Here is a 19089-nt window from a genome sequence, read left to right as displayed (position 1 = left end):
GCCCTCATGGCAGGACCAAATATTGTCTAGACCATCCCTGATAGACATTTATCTAACCTACTTTTAAATATCTCCAGAGATGGAGATTCCACAACCTCCCTAGGCAATTTATTCCAGTGTTTTACCACCCTGATAGTTAGGAACTTCTTTCTAATGTCCAACCTAAACCTCCCTTGCTGCAGTTTAACCCCACTGCTTCCTGTTCTATCCTGAGAGGTTATGGTGAACAAGTTTTCTCCCTCCTCCTTATGACACCCTTTTAGATACCTGAAAACTGCTATCATGTCCCCTCTCAGTCTTCTCTTTTCCAAACTAAACAAACCCAATTCTTTAAGCCTTCCTTCATAGGTCATGTTCTCAAGACCTTTAATCATTCTTGTTGCTCTTCTCTGAACCCTCTCCAATTTCTCCATATCTTTCTTGAAATGCGGTGCCCAGAACTGGACACAATACTGCAGATGAGGCCTAACCAGCACAGAGTAGAGTGGAAGAATGTCATCTCGTGTCTTGCTCACAACACACCTCTTAATGCATCCCAGAATCATGTTTGCTTTTTTTGCAACAGCATCACACTGTTGACTCATATTTAGCTTGTGGTCCACTCTAACCCCTAGATCCCTTTCTGCCATACTCCTTCCTAGACAGTTTCTTCCCATTCTGTATGTGTGAAACTGATTGAGTGATGAGGACCACTCTGTATCTGACCTGTGAGATGTGTTCCCCACAGGAGACAGGGTGGTTTTGTCTTGTATCATTTTCCTGTGTGAGTTCATTCAAGAGCATAGTGATTGTCTGATTTCACCCACATTGTTGTTATTGGGGCATTAAGTGCGCTGGATGAGGTACCCGACAGGTTGTGATAGGCTTGTGTAGGATCCGTGGCTCTTGAAAGGTGAGTTGCCCTTGGAGAGGCTGGGGGGTTGTTTGAAGGTCAGAAGTGGGGGTTCAGGGAAGACTTCTTTCAGGATGTGGTCCCTATCGAGTATGGGTCATAGTTGTTTGATGATGCCCCGTATAGGTTCCAGTGTAGTGTGGTAGGTAGCAACTGGTGTGCAGTCAGAGGAGGTTTTATTTCTGTATTCAAGCATGTTCTCTCAGGGTATTTGGACAGTCAATGCAATCTACTTCTCTAATACGATGTCGTTGTTTGGTGCAGGCGGTTTTGACTGCGTTAAGGTGTGTATCCCAGACTTTCTCCAAGAGCATATTCTGTGCTATATGAACTCTGGGCTGTTCATTACAAGTTTTTTGGTTGTTTGGGGGTGGTTACTGGGTTTATGACATGAGGTGTGGTAATCTGTGGATTTCTTGTCTAGGGTTGTCTGTAGGGTTCCATTGTTGAAGCTGATGCTAGTGTGGGAGTGTTCCCCAGAGAGTTTAATGACTGGATGGCTGGGCGGTGATTGTTGAAATTGGGGTGGAAATCCACAAATGTGGACTCAAATCTGTAGTAGATCTGGTGAATCAGTTCTCTTCAGCGTATTGGCATTTTCAGTCTAAGCTAAGTTTTGCCAGAACATTTGCAATCAGCTCTACTGTACATGGACATAGTGAGAGAGCCCCTGAGCCAAAGAATTTACACTCTAAACAGAGAAGATAGACAAAATGGGGGAGATCGGGCAGACGTACTAACAGTAGATTGGGAAGTGAGACACAGAGAGATTAAAGAACTAAATCCACACAGAACTTTAGGCCCTTAAATCCAATCTGGGGGCCATGGAGATCCTCAAAACCTCTGCTCAGCTGCTGCCTAGCCCTGGAGCTGCTGAAGTTTCCACCAGTAAAACCAGTGCTAAAGACTTGCTGACACTCTCTCGCTATGCTGTAAGCACAGCCCTGCCCAGAGTAACGCTTGCACCCTGATCCTCACTCCCCTGCCCTTGCCAGCAGAAGTGCATCATGTCTCAGAACTGCCCATTCCATGTCCTTCAGTGAATCCCATTTTTCTGTAACGAAGGAGAATTGGCCACCCTCTCTCTTGCCCTGCATTGGGCTGGTGGAGGGAAATAGGTCTCAAGAAGGGTTTGAATGTAAGGAATTTGGCAGGCGTGTCAGGCGTACACAAGGTTCGGGTAAGAAGTCACATTGCTGGAGGGGGTTTGTCTAGACTGAAGCTTCTGCGGTTACCTGCTCACTAAACAGAGCAGAAAAGTCTTGTCATGCACGATACAGCTCTATATGGGGCCAAACGAAAGAACATCTGTTTAAACTCTTAACAAGCAGGGGAAACTAAACGGCAGGACTGGCGATATTCATTTTATACATGTGTCCTTGTCTGGTGGCACATTGAACTATTTCTCAATGAAGGTGCCATTATCCGTGTTTCTCCTTCTGCAGAAATTACCGACCTGATGGTGAATCAAACCCCAACCAGTGTCAGTGATTTAGAAGGCACAGAACTTACCATGAATTGTACATTCAAGACAGTCAATAACCACAGCACCATGTATGTGCGATGGTATAAGTATTGGACTGAGGGACCAAAGAAAGAGCTGGTGAATGAGAGCGATGTGATCACAACCCTGCATTTGGACAATGGGTTTGCCTCTCTCACTTTGAAGAATGCGAAATCATCTAATACAGGAACCTACGTGTGTGAGGTGGGGATCACAGCAAGGAACCTCTCTGGGAATGGAACAGGAACCCAAGTGACCATCAAGAGTAAGTGCCAGAATTTCCTACCTGATCTTCTTGAGGAAATGGAGGTGAGCGAGTGAGAACAAGAGCATACAGCTCCTGGAAGGTGTTGAGTGTCTTCAGTTCCACCTTCAATGGGAGCTGAGGGTGCTCCACTAAACTCCTTGCAAGATAGAGCTCTGTTAAGGGGGAACAATATTTCAATTTTAGATCCTTTACAGCCAAATGTTTAACATGGCCTCAAATTAGTCTCTAAACGTATGCTTGCCCATGTTGCATATACACATATTGGTACGGTCAAAGCCTGCCTGCGTGCCTGGAATCTGGAATTTGTGAGCGATAGCAGGGTAGTTAGACATGAATTCATGTCTGATTTGTGGATGGGTGAAACCTGGGGCTGCTTCTTATGTCAGATCCGGTTCCCATAAGGATCCATATTGCAGGAGATAACTTCTCTAGACTGAACATTCGGGGTGGGGGGATGGTTTGCTGGTCTTGCTATGAATGGAACTAAGTGAAAGCGTCACTTTAACCTCTGATAAGCAGGGGATGTAAAATGGCCAGGCTGGGAAAAGAATACAAAATACTGGAGGGGGAGACATTTATTTTAATACATCCCCAGTCAACAGCCATTTGTGACTTTCATTCCGTTTCCACCGCCATTTTTACCAGAGTGACCATCCATGGTACATAGCAGCAGATCTTCACTCTATTTCCTAGGGAAGAATAAGGACTAGGAAAGGAAGAGCTAATGCCAATACTTTGCATGGGGTGATATTGATGGGACAGGAGTTGCTGGCAAACAGAAGGAGAAGGCAAAGCTATGGAGAGATTTGCAGTGAGAAGTCAGAAGTACTTACACCCCCACCCCCACCTTCCAGATGTCCCTCGCACAGCAGCACAGCATCGCTGCCCACCAGAATTCTTGGAGTAACTAGGTGATGGGTGAATCACAAAGGGTTCGGAGGTTCGGAGAAGCACCTCCAGGTTCAGAAGCTCTTCTCGCCCGTATTGAACAGTCAGTTTCACCATGACACGCTCTCGCGTAAGAAGATTTCCAGTATTTCCCAATTTTGAGCGGGATGGAAATGCCTCTCGGTATATTGCTGATTCTGCTTTCAGTCTTGGACAAAAACAACAAGTGTCTAGAGAACAGCCCTAAAAACCCACTCACAGCAGTAGCGCTATTGTAAGCTGCAGTGTTTTGGACCATAACTGTCTTTCTTTTTTTTAAATGAGGGAAATCTTGTTGAACCTCAGCACAGGTTCCAGTTTGATTCTGGGTGAGGGTGTAAGCTAGTCCTTACTTTATCCTAACTGATTAGCCCATTGCAAATACCATTTTCTTACAAATGAATCCACCAGGTTGGTGTCGGTTATTCAGTAGTGGTGGAGCAGCGACCCAGTTTGCTTTTCTCCTTCAGCTGTTCTGCCGCGGGACTCCTCGGGTAGTGGTGGTGGTCTAGTGACCTAGCTCACAGCGTCGTCCCCTGCCCCTATCCAGCAGGACTCCTGTAGAGGTGGTAATGCATGACCCAACCTATGTTGTCTTTCCCTAGAACTAGTGGTGATGGGGATGCACTAACTCAACTTCCCCTGCCTCTGTAGCCCCGTCTAGTAGGACAGCAGCTAATTAATGTTTCTTTCAACAGCACCTGACCAAAGGCCAATGAGCTCTTACATTGTTCCTGGAACTGTGGCTGGGACACTTCTCTTCTTGCTGGTGTTCGGTATCCTTTTGTGGAGATGGAGACAGTGCTCCAGAGGTAAGATTTACTTGGACAATAAATGTAAGCAATTTCTGCATGAGGGGAGCTCATACGATGCCGATAGAGTCTTCCTTGTGTCCTTCCTTTAGCTGAATAAAGAGTAATTTGGGGGAATTTTTGCCAGTGAACGTACAGCAGCGGTGGTGAACTGGCAGCCCTAGTTAGTGAAGTCTCATACCTAAGCACAGATACGGCCTGGGCAATGGTAGGACTATTCTATGTCTCCTCCCTGACCTGAGGAAGCACCTCAAGGTGTGAAAGGTGGATTCAGTCTCCACGTCTATTCCACCTTTGGCTGGATTGCCAACAAAGCCACCAATTATTGGCAATTGCTCGTGTGGGAACATGTGGGATGTAGATTCTGCTCCACTCTGAACTAACGAGACTGACAACTAACTCCTTCAGTTAAGTGACCCAAAGGTCATCAGAGAATAACCAGCTTGGCCACAACTTCATTTTTTTTTCCAGAACCACTTCAAAGCAGGTCAGAGGCAGAGATGAATCAGATGGAGACGGTGAGTTGGAGAGCTTATCATAAGAGTGCATTTAATTTTTCTCTTTAGCATAGGGGAACTGAGTGTTGAGCGTCAACTCCAGGAATACAAGGTAATAAAGAAATCGGTTCTGCTTTTACAGACTGCAGCTCCAAGAACTTCCGGGTAACAGAAAACGCAGCACTAGTCCCGGATAGGATCAGGGTGGTACGGCATTTAAAAAGTTAGAGGGGATCAAGAATTAATTAGCAAAGATAAAGAGGACATAAATTAGTGATTGCACAGGTTCTTCAGTGATAATAGAGAATGCGGCATTGGTTCTAGGCAGTGGGACTGGGAAGTTCAAGGCAGGGGGAATCTTATGCAGCTCCAGAAACCTCAAAACACTGGAGAATGCAGCATTTCTTCCATGCTCTTCAGAGGTGTTTCATACTCAGAATACAGCTTCCTAAAAAGTCAGCACACTCTTTTACAGTGCCTGTGTCAGTGGAAGATGGTCTAGCATTATAATAGTATGATATGGGCATCACTAACCATTTACTTTAGACCTTGCAAAGCAGAAAGGAACGAGCAGTCTTCACTCATTTTCCTCTTGCTTTGCAGTCTTCTCCTCCACCAGCTGTTGACGTGACTTACGTTAACTGGAATTTCCACGAAAGAGACGCAAAAGCGGAGGAAAAGGTTTACACGGAAATGAAGATACGGACAAAACAGAGAGATGTCAATGACATCTACACAAATGTCAACCCTCGTCATCGCTGAAATGACCCGGACCTGCCGACAGTGGGGGGCAGAGTGAGGGCAGCAGCTTCAGCAGATGTTACTGAGCATGCTCAGTACAACCAAGCAGCTAATCTGGGGGGGCATGTGACCCCGTGTGCCCCCCCCATATGTCACCAGTGACATTGGAACAATGTGTATAGTGGGGGAGAGTGGGGCGGCTGAAAGCCATTGACCAAAACTGTAAACCCCATTTGTGACGGAAACCACTTCAAGCCAAAGGGTGCTGCCACGCCTCCAGCACCCCTTGTTCCAGCACCCCTGCACATGGCCTCTGTTCACAGGGTATAAAAGGAGCAGGGTGTGGGCAGATACTCACGTCTGAGAACACTCATTCCACGGCATGTTAATGAGCAGAGACTGTTCAGAGCTGGACTCAGCACTCATTTCCAGTGAAGAACAACAACTTATTGAAGTATGTGTAGTATTGATTCTAAATGAATAGCTTATGTGCCAGTAGGTGGTGCTCTTTGCATTGACTGTCTGCTTGTACACAGACAGGTGGGCGAGGTCGTATCTTTTACTGGACCAACTTCTGTTGGTGAGAGAGACGAGCTTTCCAGCTGCACCAAATGCTTCCTCAGGCCTGGGCAAGGTACTGAGAGTGTCACAGCGAAATTCAAGACCAGACCGATAGTTTAGCAGAAGCAGTTAGCACATATTCTAAGGGACCAGTCAATTGTCTTTTATTGGACCAACTAAGGGAAATGTAGTCAAATATCTGAGCAAACAGCCTGGAATTCTAGATCTTTCTCCTGTCCCTCCAAGCCTCACACCTGGCTGCACAATGGGTGAAATCCTGACCTCATTGAAGTCCGTTGGAATTTTTGCATGGCATTCGCTCCACAACATTTGTGAGGGTAAAGCGGCTCCGGAGAAGTCAGGTTTATAAACTCTGTACAGACAGCCGGATCCCCCCCATGTGCACACAGGCCCTGCTTCCCAGCATGCAAGGGGAATCAGGGATGCCATATCTGGATGTATCTTTGCACAGCAGGGAGGCAAAGGATGACATCTGCTTGTGCCAAGGGCACCGTCACACCCTGTCCAGCTGCTGGAGGAGCTCCCGAGGGAACATTGGCACATCCCCGGGGGCTACAGAGCTTCGGGAGGGTGTTCATTCCTGTGACAATTCACACACTCAAGAGTTTTAACAAGGCAACTCCACTATGTTAACACCTTTTTAGGCTGTGGAGGATGGCGGCTGAGTTGTAATACAGTCATTGTGCAATTCTTTTTTCTTAGCTGTTCACACACCTCTTATCAGCAGTGCTCAGTCACTCAACCACCTTAGCTAAATTTGCTTTGAGGAAGTGGGGGGTGGGGACATTTTTTAACCGTTCTTTGTCGGCAGTGCTAAGTGCGCTTAGTGGCTCTTACGGAGCACTAATCGCTACTAAGTCTGAAACTGGTCAAGGTTGGGAAGTGGGGGCTAGGAAGGGCCTTTTAATCACAGGGTGGGGGCAGCTGCCTGTATTGTTATTTGAATTGCGTTTCATTTTTCTGCACATCAACCAAGCCGCAAACTTTGTGGGGAACTTTCCTGGCATATACACTACCCCGGTGAAGTGGGCTAGTGAAAGGATCTGAGTCCTCGCTTCCACTTCCTTTACCCAGAGGCCTGCCTGACCTTGAGGACTCTCCTTCCACTCGCCTGTGTGGCAGAGTCCTCATAACCCCGACAAGGCTGGGCCCAGGATTCCTGGGGGGCTCGACCCCCAACCCTGCTGTGGTTATCTAGGACAGGGGCTAGGGTGTCCCCACTCTGGGGTGCTCTCTCTGCACTGGATGCTTCCCTGACCCACTGATCATTACATACAGTTCAAAGCAAATACAATTTATTAAACAGCAACCAATTAAAAAAATAAGGAAAACATGGGAAAGATTAAAGGAAAACACGTCACCCCGCTCTGTGGCACGGGGACATCACAACTAGTGTCTCTGGAATGTCAGGGAAGTTCAGTCTGTTCCTCACAAGTCCCAGGCCTCCTGCCCAGGCCCTGGCTGTGCTGCAGGGATGTTGTGGCTCAGGCACTTCCTCTGGCGGTGGCCACACGCCCTCAGGGTCTTCTGGTTGGGTGTGTCTGCGATCTTTAAATAGTCCCAGCCCTGGTATTGGGCCGTACCCCAAAGGCTTCCTCCCTGGAGGCAAAGGTTTCACCCGCTTGGTCTACTCTGGTCCCAGCTGGGCCACAAAGTAGCTCAGTTCCCCTTCTGGGGGTTTCTCGCTGTCTAATTGTAAGCCAGTTCCTCAGTGGCCTATTGGAGGAATGGGGGAGACCCAGGCCCACCCACTACTCCGGGTTCCAGTCCAGGGATCTTAAGAAGAGCAGCCACGTGCCACCGTGTCCCTTTAACTACACTGCTCTCAGTTCCCTGGGTCACTTTCCCATGGCCCCAGCCTTTGCCAAAGCTTCACCCTCACCTCAGAGCTCATCTAAGTTCAGGCCCAGCAGCCAGCCAGGAGCCCTTTCTCGCTCCCCCAGTCCCTGCCAGCACTGAGCTGTCTGTGGTGCTGCAGTTCCCTTTGGCCAGCCAGGAGCAACATGTGCCCTCCTCTAGCTCCAGCAAGGAACTGACTGTCCCTGCCTCGGCAGCTTCTTTTTATAGGGCCCTCCTGGCCTGGACCTGGTTCCCAGCATGCAAGGGGAATGGGGGATGCCATTTCTGGATGCAACTTGGGACAGCAGGGAGGCAAAGGATGACATCTGCCTGTGCCAAGGGCACCATCACACCCTGTCCAGCTGCTGGAGCAGCTCCCGAGGGAACATTGGCACATCCCCGGGGGCTACAGAGCTTTTGGGGGGGGGGTGTTCATTCCTGTGACAATTCACACATTCAAGTTTTAAAAAGGCAACTCCACTGGGTTAACACCTTTTTAGGCTGTGGAGGATGCCGGCTGAGTTATAATACAGTCATTGTGAAATTCCTTTTTCTTAGCTGTTCACACGCCTCTTAGCAGCAGTGCTCAGTCACACTTAAACCTTAGCACCATTTGCTTTGGGGAAGTGGGGGGTGGGGACATGCACCCACTTTTTTTAACTGTTCTTTGTCGGCAGTGATAACTGCGCTTAGTGGCTATTACAGAGCACTAATCATTACTAAGTCTGAAACTAAGTGTGAAGCTGCCTGTATTGGTACTTGAATTGCATTTTTCTGCACGTCAACCAAGCCGCAAAGACATTTCTCTACCCATTGTCTGTGTTGTGAGTTCTGCTACATTTGGAGATAACGATGGGTTCTGTAAGCACGTCACACGAGCTGCACTTTCCCCATCCTTGGGACTTTGGCTCTTTTGTAACCCATGTGGGGAGGGGAAGTGGGTGTGGGACAGACAGAAAAGCATTTCCAGTAAGATACAGTATTGCCTACCCCAAGTATTCAACAATCATGAGTCCTGCTCATCAAAAGTCATGAGATTGGCTTTAAAATAATGAGATTATGTAAAAGTTAGTAATTTTTGGGTGCACTGGGGACACATGAGGGCCAGAAACTTATTTTTTCTTTAAGAATGAAGCCTGAACTCAACACAGATCCTCTTGACTCCAGAAGCTGGGGCTGTAAGGAAAACAATAATTTTCACGAGACACACGTCAAACTAGTTACACCATTCTAATTCATGTGCTGTGAATTCTGGGCCCCAATCCTGAGCCTGAAAATATCTTATGTTCATCATGGCTAGGAAGGAGGGACCTCACCCAGGTCCAAGGAAATGATAACATTTAATAAAAGGACTATATGGAACGTGTAAGGAAAATATTTTAAGAAAGAGATGGAAACCAACAAAACATAATGGGACTGAATCCATGAACAACAGCCAAATGTTAATGTCTCTGCATCTGCCTCCTTGCCATCCCCATGACAATGGGGGGGGATAATTCATCTTGCGGACAGATAGGGATGTCTCCTGCATGCTGTTAGTGGGGCAGGCACCTGGTGAGGTTCCAGGACTCCTAAAGGTTTGTTGTTCCCCTTATGGATGCTCATGGGAGTCCCCCTGTGAGGGGTTTTGGGTACCAGTGGAGAGTGTGGTCCTGGGAGTCCTGTAGACCCCACCCGGTCACTCTGGGTGGGATTGGGTCCTCTGCCTCAGAAGCACCTTGGGCAGTGGCCGAAGTATGGGGTGGTGGTAGTGGTTCAGACAGGTGCAGTGGCCACGGTAGCAGATGCACCCAAAACTTGTTGGGCCACCAGCTCTATCAGTCCCTCCATTAGGGAACGCCCCCTTCCCTATGCTGTGCCTTCTGCTCCATGAAGGAGTTCATCGGTGTGTAACGGCATGGCACCCACTTCTCCTGGGCGCCCCCTTCCGGTTGGGTGTGTCTGCAATTTTAAATAGTCCCAGCCCTGGTATCAGGCCGTACCCCCAAGGCTTCCTCCCTGGAGGCAAAGGTTTCATCCTCTTGGTCTACTCTGGTCCCAGCTTGGCCACGAAGTAGCTCAGTTCCCCTTCTGGGGGTTTCTCGCTGTCTGATTGTAAGGCAGTTCCTCAGTGGCCTATTGGAGGAATGGGGGAGACCCAGGCCCACCCACAACTCCGGGTCCCAGTCCAGAGATCTGGAGAAGAGCAGCCAGATGCCACCGTGTCTCTAACTATACAGCTTTCAATTCCCTGGGCCACTTTCCCATGGCCCCAGCCTTTGCCAAAGACTCACCCTCACCTCAGAGCTCATCTAAGTTCAGGCCCAGCAGCCAGCCAGGAGCCCTTTCTCGCTCCCCCAGTCCATGCCAGCACTGAGCTGTCTGTGGTGCTGCAGTTCCCTTTGGCCAGCCAGGAGCAACATGTGCCCTCCTCTAGCTCCTCTTGCCTCTGTGCCTGCCTAACAACAGGGAAAAGTACAGGGAAAGAAAGAGACTCTGCCCCTTTATATGGTTCCCTGGAGTTTCAGAGCAGCACCACAAGCCCCTCAGTTCGCCATAGCAAAGGGACATTGCACTGTGTTTATCCAGCTGCCAGACCGGCTTCCTTACGCACCCTCATTTCCAAACTTGTGCAGCATGGCTCAGTGCGGGAAGAAGCCAGACCCCAGGGACGGGGAGAGGAGAATTTTCTCGTCTTCCAAGGGAGAGCGGACTGCTGGGACTAATCTTTTTCTCAGATAACTAGTGTCCACTTCCCCTTCCGGGACCTAACCCGCAAACTCCACCCCTGTTCTGTGCAGCTCCTCTTTGTAAGTGGATAGTAAAGGGGACGGGGTGGGGGGGGGAGAGGGTGAAAACGAGAAGTACTGAAACTGAAGGGACAACGAAAACAGCTATTAGACAAACAACTGTACATTTTCTACAACGGTCCCACCCTCAACGGGAACTCTTCTAACCCCCCCCCCTTTGTCCAGTCTGTGCAGCACCAGGACTGGGATTGTTCGTAAATAATCTGTTTTATGGTTTCTGCCAAAGGCATAATAATGGTTGATTGGAAATCAATAAAATCATTGATCTATAGCGCGTCTTGCTCAGTGGCCATTTAAGGACTGAAGTGGAGTCGGGTTTACAACCAGGAATGTAGCACCAGAGCGAGAGGGATATTGGGGTGGGGGGGGGGTCCACTGAAACTTACCAGTTCTAGGTTCTCCTTGGGCTTGTTGCGGGGGTGGGGCGGGTTCCTCAACCACCTTCTCTGGGTAGCTCCTCATCCTCCGGCTCTTCTGGGGCATCCTCTGCAGTTCCTGCTGCCTCCTCACCCTGGCCCCCATCAGCATCCCGTCAGCCAATGAGGCCGCAGGGCTGAGGAAGGGGTCGTGAGCTCTGGACTGGGAGCCCTTGACAGCGCCTGGTCCAGCTTGTCATAGAAGGGGCATGGACGATGAGGAGGTCTCCCACAGCAACTGCTGGAGTCTTCTGCTCTCCACTGCAGGAGCCTCAAGTGTTTGATGTGCTCCACGGCCCGCTCAATGCCCACCGGCTCCAGCCTCCCTGGAGATTCCTGAGACAGGCGAATGTTCCTGCTGCTCCAGGCAGTCGGGGAGGAAGGTGTTCTCCAGCCACACACTGATCAGCAGCACCCACGCGTGGCCCGTGAGCCAGGTGGCTGCTCTTGGAGCAGGATCCACGTTCCCCTGTACTGACCAAAGAGTGCATTCGAAAGCTGTTCTGATGTGGTCAGCGCAGTTCATGTCTACAGGTTTAGTTTTGCAGAAGGGAACGGACCCTGATGAGATTTTCAAAAGCAAAGTTAAAACGGCCCCTCCATTTTGCTCACTCTTTGTAGTACAACCCCACTGCACCGCTCTTTGGGAATGACACCTGTATTTTACATGGTATAGTTGTTATTCTGGACCCAGATCCACGCCCCCTCTGAGAGGATACAACTGGAATAGAAATGACTCAGACCTTGCCGAGGGAGATTGAGGGCCATGGACATTGCTGGTCGGATACTTTCAAACTTTGAGAAGGCCGGGTTAGTGTAGAGTTTTACAGATAATATCTGTGTGATCTGAGAACATTCAGTGTGACAGAATAGGGAACTGGGCAGGGGATACTGGCAGCAAATTCACACGTGGAACAAAGAGTCAACAGATAAAAATACCATCCAGCAGAGGAGAGTTCGTAAGGGACAGCGCGGAAAGGGGCCAGGGAGAGAGAGTGCAGCAATGGCTCTGGGGTTACTTCAGCCAATAAGCTGCAAGAACTAAGAGCACAGGCTGTTGTCGCAGCAGATCTGATACCTCCTCAATTAGGGACCCTGACAGTGCTGCCCAAGGAAGTATGTCACAGCTGCCAAGAGGAAGGCAATGCAGAGGGCAAAAGGAAATCTCACAGTACTTCAGACAGACCAAGGCGAGATCTACACTAGTGGCTGTATTCCGTTTCTAGGCGTGTGGTTGTGCAATCACGCCGCATTGTCCCCCCAGAACCAAGTGTCTGCAGGCAAACAGAGAGTGAGGGAGCTAGGCCACCTGTCTCCATGGATGGGTGAGTTTGTGGGGTTTGGCTCTTTCAGAGAAGCGAGTGTTTTGGGGGAAGGAGGGATGAACTGTAATAAATCTTTTGGGGGAATTAAAGGGCGTAGAGAGGTAACGACTGTGTTATTGGTTTTGATCTGAGCATCATCATTGAAAATCAATTTACAGCATTTACTTCTTATGCCAGGTCTACACTAGAAACTCCTGCCCGTACAGCACTGTCACTGAGAGGTGTGATTTTTATGAAGACGTTCTGTATCAGCAAATCCCAGTGTAGATGCTCTACCAGCTGGAAAGTGCTGTGGCCAGTGTAGCTTATTTTGCTGAAGGAACTGGTGGAAGCTGTACTAGCAAGAGCACTTTCCCCCCTGCTATAAGGTATATTCTGGACCCCTGATCCACACCCACTCTGAGGGAATACAACTGGAAAACAAATGACTCAGACCTTGCCGAGGGAGATTCAGGGCCATGGACATTGCTGGTCTGATGCTTTCAAACTCTGAGAAGGCCGGGTTAGTGTAGAGTTTGATAGAGAAGAGAGGAAGTTTTAAAATTAATTCGACAGCAATATTTTCATACTCACCATGTGATTTGGGAACGACCACTGTGAGAGAATGTGAGAAAACACTAGGGAAGTGGGCAGGGGACACTAGCAGGAAACTGACATGTAGAACAATGAATCAGCAGATAAAAATACCATCGCGCAGAGGAGAGTTCGTAAGGGACAGCGCAGAAAGGGGCCGGGGAGAGAGAGCGCAGCAATGGTTCTGGGGTTACCTCAGCCAATGAGCTGCAAGAACTAAGAGCACCGGCTGTTTTAGCAGCAGATCTGACACCTCCTCAATTAGGGCCCCTGACAGCGCTGCCAGGGAAAGGTTCTCGAAGGAACATGAGAGCCCGGCTGGAAAGGCTCTCTCTGCTTTGGGCACTTCTCCTGTCTCCGTGGCTGGGTGAGTTTGGGGGTTTGGCTCTTTCAGAGAAGCGAGTGTTTTGGGGGAAGGAGGGATGAACTGTAACAAATCTTTCTGTGGAATTAAAGGGCGTAGAGAGGTAACGACTGTGTTATTGGTTTTGATCTGAGCATCATCATTGAAAATAAATTCACAGCATTTTCTTCTTATGCCAGGTCTACACTAGAAACTCTTGCCGGTACAGCACTGTCACTGAGAGGTGTGAGTTTTGTGAAGTTCTGTATCAGCAAAAGCCCCAGTGTAGATGCTCTACCAGCCAGAAAGTGCTGTGGCCAGTGTAGCTTATTTTGCTGAAGGAGCTGGTGGAAGCTGTACTAGCAAGAGCACTTTCCCCCCTGCTATGAGCTGTGTCCCCTCTAGGAGGGTTTGCCGGTGTAGTTAGAGTAGCAAAGCTTTTCTAGCACAGACCTGGCCATAGATTAAAAAACAATGGACTGATCTGAATTCACGGCTGGCAGAACTCCACTGACGTCTGTGGGAACAAATCAGAGGAGATGTTGGCCGCTGTGTCAGCAAAGCTGGTAAAGAAGCTGTTTTACTATCGCCCTAGATTCTGCCCCCCCTGCTCGTGCTGAGTAGCCCCATTGTGAACGATTCCACCTTGCCCAGCCCCCTTTTGCAGCTAACTCCAGCGTTCCCATCCCACTTCCCCTGCCAGCGCTCTAAGGCGGGTCCCCAAACTTTTTCCATCATGTCCCCCCCCTTTCCCATAATGGAACGTGTCTGCGCCCTCTCTGGGAACCGTGGTTGGGAGCCGCAGCTGGGAGTGGAGAGCCGAGCTGCAGGCATGATCAGGAACTGAGGCCAGGGTCAGAGCTGCGGCTGGGGCCGTGGCTGGGAGTGGAGTCATGGCTCTGGCCGGGGCCGCAGCCAGGAGCAGGGCTGGGAGTTGGGTGCAAGAGTTGGGGGCTGAAGAAAGGGCTAGGGATGAGGGTAGGAGTGGACCCGCCACCGGGGGGTCCACTCCCTGACTCCCTCCCTGACCCCCATGGGGGCTGGCCTTAGCTCCCCAGTAACCTCCTCCAACGGTCCTGTACAGTTTGGGGACCCCTGCCCTAAGGACTCCATCACAGGCTCCCTGACCTCAATACCGCCCCTCCTTGGGACTAGTTTATATCACAGACATAGTGCATTGACCTGCAGGGGCGGCCCTAGACTAGCTGCCAGCAACTGGCTCCCTAGGCGAACCATGCAATCAGCGCCCCCCCCACAAACCCCAAGGGCAGATCTAGGCTGAGGTTTTTGGTAAACTGGGAAACATTTTGCCCCTTTTTTCCTTTTAATGTTTTTTAACCAATGTTTCTGAGATCAGATAAAATAGAGACATGAAATTTTCAGAATAGATTTGTACACGACAGCTAGATGATATTCCAGTCCAATTCCAAATAAAAATGCATTAAAATGTTAATTATAAGTTTTATTATTGCAAATCCAAAATCATCCATGACGCTATCCTGCTTTAACTGCCATTACCACCACATCCAATATAGAAAGAAATAAGAAAACTCTTCAATGAACTTTAACCTGTACAGAAGCTCCCCGACTTCCGCAAGCATTCCATTCCGGAATGCCTTGCATAAGTTGGATTTTACATAAATCGGGAACATATTTCCGACAATTATGCCAAAAAAAAAAAAGCTTATGGAATTTACGGAACTTTTTCCGTAAGTGTGGATTTCCATAAGTTGGGTTTGCATAACCCAGGGGGCGTCTGTATTTACACTCCAAATAAAAAACACTCTGTGTTCTTAAAACATGACTTTTCTTGCTTTAGGTTTTGAAAATTCAGTCACTAGTTCTTTTAGATCCAGTTTTCCAGCTATTTCATGCTCTATTGACATTGTGGCACCATTGTTGAACGCAGATATGTTTTTATTAATTTTAACTTCGAGAAGCTACATTCCCCACTAGCTACGGAAACTGGCAAAGTTAAAAGAATGCGTAGAGCTATAAAAATGTTTGGAAAACTGTCTGTGAGTTTATTTTCCCAAACTTCAGTACTTCTTCAGGAGTGGAATGTTTTTTAAGTCATCTTAAAAAAGCCTGAAGCTCACTACACAAATCTGTAGCATCAATATCTTTTAAATGCCAACTCCAGTTTTATACAAAAGTCTCTTATCTGTTTTGCTGTTTTCTTTTGCAAGCTGTGGGTATCATATAGAAAGCCAAATACTGACTCTAGCTGCTGCATCTGTTGAAATCTTTCGTCAACTGAGTGAATAGCAGTATCTAGATGTGCGAAGTAGAAATTCACTTTGAACCTGGAATGCGTTACCTAGGGAAGTGGTGGAATCTCCTTCCTTGGAGGTTTTTAAGGTCAGGCTTGACAAAGCCCTGGCTGGGATGATTTAGTTGGGAATTGGTCCTGCTTTGAGCGGGGGGTTGGACTAGATGACCTCTTGAGGTCCCTTCCAACCCTGATAGTCTATGATTCTATGAACCTTTGTTTTGGGTTCTATGGGTGTCTCGTCCTTCTTACAAAAACTGCTGTTTCTTTTGCCGAATGCGAACTGGCTCTGGTTCAAATTCTGTTGGAAAGTCTATTTCTTCAGCAAGCTCGAGAGAAGCTACTGGTGTTCTTTCAAACCCTTCATCACTTCTGAATTCCTCCAGAATATTTTTAGTTTGCCGCAGTTTTTGAATAGCAGGATGTATGTTCAAGCTCTTTCCCTGAAGCTGCTTACTAGTGAGGTGAATCCCGAAAAGGATATTATACCACAAAATGAGTGAAGTCACAAATTTCAACTTGGAAAGGCCATTTGCAAGAGCCTCTGCATCTGAACATGCCGTATTGCCAGATGATCCAGTAAAGGTAGTATCAGAAATTTCAATTAGGGCATCATAAATGTAACCCTTCTGCCCATCTGATTTGGCAGCAATAAGGGCCGGGTTCAGTATCTAGGGGTTTTGTTTCAATAAAACCGGCTTCCAGTGATCTGGGACAATAACATACCACCCCCTGGGCCCCTCTAAGAGACAATACTTCCCCTCTCGCAAGCACGGAGTCTGAGTGTAGCAGAAAATGTTTAACAACATGAGGTAAACGACATCAGTATTAAATTGGAAAAACACCACAAACAGGATTTATAACACAAACCATGAGCAAAAGACCCACCCCAGCAAATTGGGCCGTGTCCTTTCCCTTTGGTTCTTGAATCCAGCAACCCAAAAATCACCCAAAGTCCCCAAAGTCCAACGCCCCAAAAGTCTCGAGTCTAGGAACCCAAAAATCACCCAAAGTCCCCAAAGTCCAACGCCCCAAAAGTCTCGAGTCTAGGAACCCAAGAATCACCCAAAGTCCCAAAAGTCCAACAAGCCAAAAGTCTCTGCCCCTGGTCAGTGCAGCCCCAGAGTTCAAAAGTTTATCTGCAGGGTTTTACCCCCCCAGCCTGGGTGGAAATGCGGGGGGGGGGGGGGAAGAGGGGCACGCAGGGTGTTAAGGGGCACCGTGGGGTTCCGCTGCAGCCTTCACCACGAGCCGCTCCTGCCGCCCCACGAACTGCTCTGCTCTACCAGCCGCTCCGCTCCACTCTGTTCCTCCAGCCATCCCCGCAAACTGCTCAGCTCCACTCTGCTCCGCTCGCCGTTCCGTGGGCTGCTCCACCAGCCGTCCCGCAAACAGCTCAGCTCCGCTCCAATCACCGTTTTGTGGGCCGCTCTAGCCGTCCCACAAACTGCTCTGCTCTGCCAGTCGCTTAGCAATATAGCTTCAGGCTCCCCCGCTACTTAACACAGCACTCAATGATCTCAGCTCTTAGTAACTTTAGCTCTTTAGTGATTTCAGCCTGTAGTAGGGGAGCCCCAGTGCTAGTGCACCATTGGCCCAAAGTGAATTCCACATAGCAGCCTGTAACTAGACTCTCAATAGAATCAAAATTAGCTCTGCTATTCAACAGTGGAGAGGAGGTGGTGCAATTGGTGTTTCAGGCCCTCAGAGAGGGGGGTCATAATATCAGGTACAAATACCTGTCCCCATCCTCTCTTAATTCACTGGGTTTTGGAACCCATGCCCCTTGTCTAGTGAGTGCTACTTAGTTAATGGTGAGTCCTCTGTCATACAACAGTTCCACTGGCCTTGATTCACATAATCAGGGTAACAACACTTTATTCTTCCTGCCCCAATAACAGAGGAACTGGGGATCCCACACCAGCCAAAGTAACCACTTTTGGTTGCTGTGGGCTCATGCTAGGCGGGTGGGTGTGCCTATGCAAACAAGATCAGCCCCTGAAGTTCTTTTTCCACACTCGCCATAATTCACCACCAGATGTCAGGGTAGAGCTCATCCTGACTCTGCTTACATAAATGTTTCCAAGTTCATAGCAAAGAGGTTTCAAAGCATCAACACGACTCTCCATCTTGTCTGACTAAGTGGTTTCACAGTTAAAGAATTAACATGGCGAGTCAGAATCTCCCAATGGCATGTTGAGCCTGAGAAAAACACATAAACACGTTGCACCAGGTCAAAGAAACTGCTTGCCTTCAAACAGCATCTAGCAGCATCATTGACAACCAAATTCAGAGAATGCGCACTGCAAGGAATGAAAAAGGCCCTAGGATTGATTTCCATCATTCTCCTTTGCACACCATTGTCTTTACCCTTCATATTACTACCATTATAATGTCTTGGCCACGTAAGTTTTCAACAGATAATGACATTGCTTCAAGCTCTTGTAGAATAGTTTCAGTCATAAATGCTCCAGTCGTCTCCTTCAGTGGTACGAAATCCAAAAAATGTTCCTTTATGAGCACTTCAACATCATCTTCATCTGCAGACTTTTCCATATCCACGAAACGAATGATCATCGTCATTTGTTCACCATGACTCACATCTGGTGTACAGTCCAGTATTACTGAAAACTATTGTGCAGAATGGGTGGCTTCTACAATTTTATTTTTAATGGCATTTGCTAGGATTTGAATCAGTTAATTCTGCATATTTTTTCCTAAGTAATGAACCTGTGTTTCATGATCAGTTATTTTACGTAGATGCTCTTTCATGACTGGATAAAACAAAGCTAGGTATTCAACAAATTTTAAAAAGTTTCCATTACCTGGAGTCTATAATTTTTCATTTCTATTTTGGCCGCAGAATGCTAAATTTTGCCCACCGAGAACTCTCACTAAAGTAATCAGATGCTCTAACCATAGAATATCAGGGTTGGAAGGGAACTCAGGAGGTCATCTAGTCCAACCCCTTGCTCAAAGCAGGACCAATTCCCAACTAAATCATCCCAGCCAGGGCTTTGTCAAGCCTGATCTTAAAAACCTCTAAGGAAGGAGATTCTACCACCTCCCTAAGTAACCCATTCCAGTGCTTCACCACCCTCCTAGTGAAAAAGTTTTTCCTAATATCCAACCTAAATCTCCCCCACTGCAACTTGAGACCATTACTCTTTGTTCTGTCATCTGGTACCACTGAGAACAGTCTAGATCCACCCTCTTTGGAACCCCCTTTCAGATAGATGAAAGCAGCTATCAAATCCTCCCTCATTCTTCTCTTCTGCAGACTAAACAATCCCAGTTCCCTCACCCTCT

General features: G+C 48.1%; 1 protein-coding gene and 1 long non-coding RNA gene across 3 annotated transcripts in view; both read left to right on the top strand.

Annotated features, from left to right (window-relative positions):
• Positions 1–19089, top strand: part of LOC101952494 (cell surface A33 antigen-like) — a 51094-nt gene that overhangs the window by 16238 nt on the left and 15767 nt on the right. The window contains exon 3 of one of the 2 annotated variants that reach the window (XM_065566922.1): positions 2338–2661. In XM_065566922.1, the coding sequence (XP_065422994.1) occupies positions 2338–2661 (324 nt within the window). Of the gene's footprint in view, positions 1–2337; positions 2662–12659; positions 13533–19089 lie in introns of those variants that run through there. The other variant, XM_065566921.1, reaches the window with a different exon arrangement.
• Positions 4123–10445, top strand: LOC135975584 (uncharacterized). The gene is made up of 3 exons (XR_010592514.1): positions 4123–4403; positions 4875–4921; positions 5504–10445. It is a non-coding gene; the product is annotated as an uncharacterized LOC135975584 (long non-coding RNA).

This window comes from Chrysemys picta, chromosome 14 (genome assembly GCF_011386835.1).
Source record: "Chrysemys picta bellii isolate R12L10 chromosome 14, ASM1138683v2, whole genome shotgun sequence".
Lineage (NCBI taxonomy): Eukaryota > Metazoa > Chordata > Testudines > Emydidae > Chrysemys > Chrysemys picta.
The sequence above is the reverse complement of the archived record's forward strand: the minus strand, read 5'-3'. Positions and strand labels throughout refer to the sequence as shown.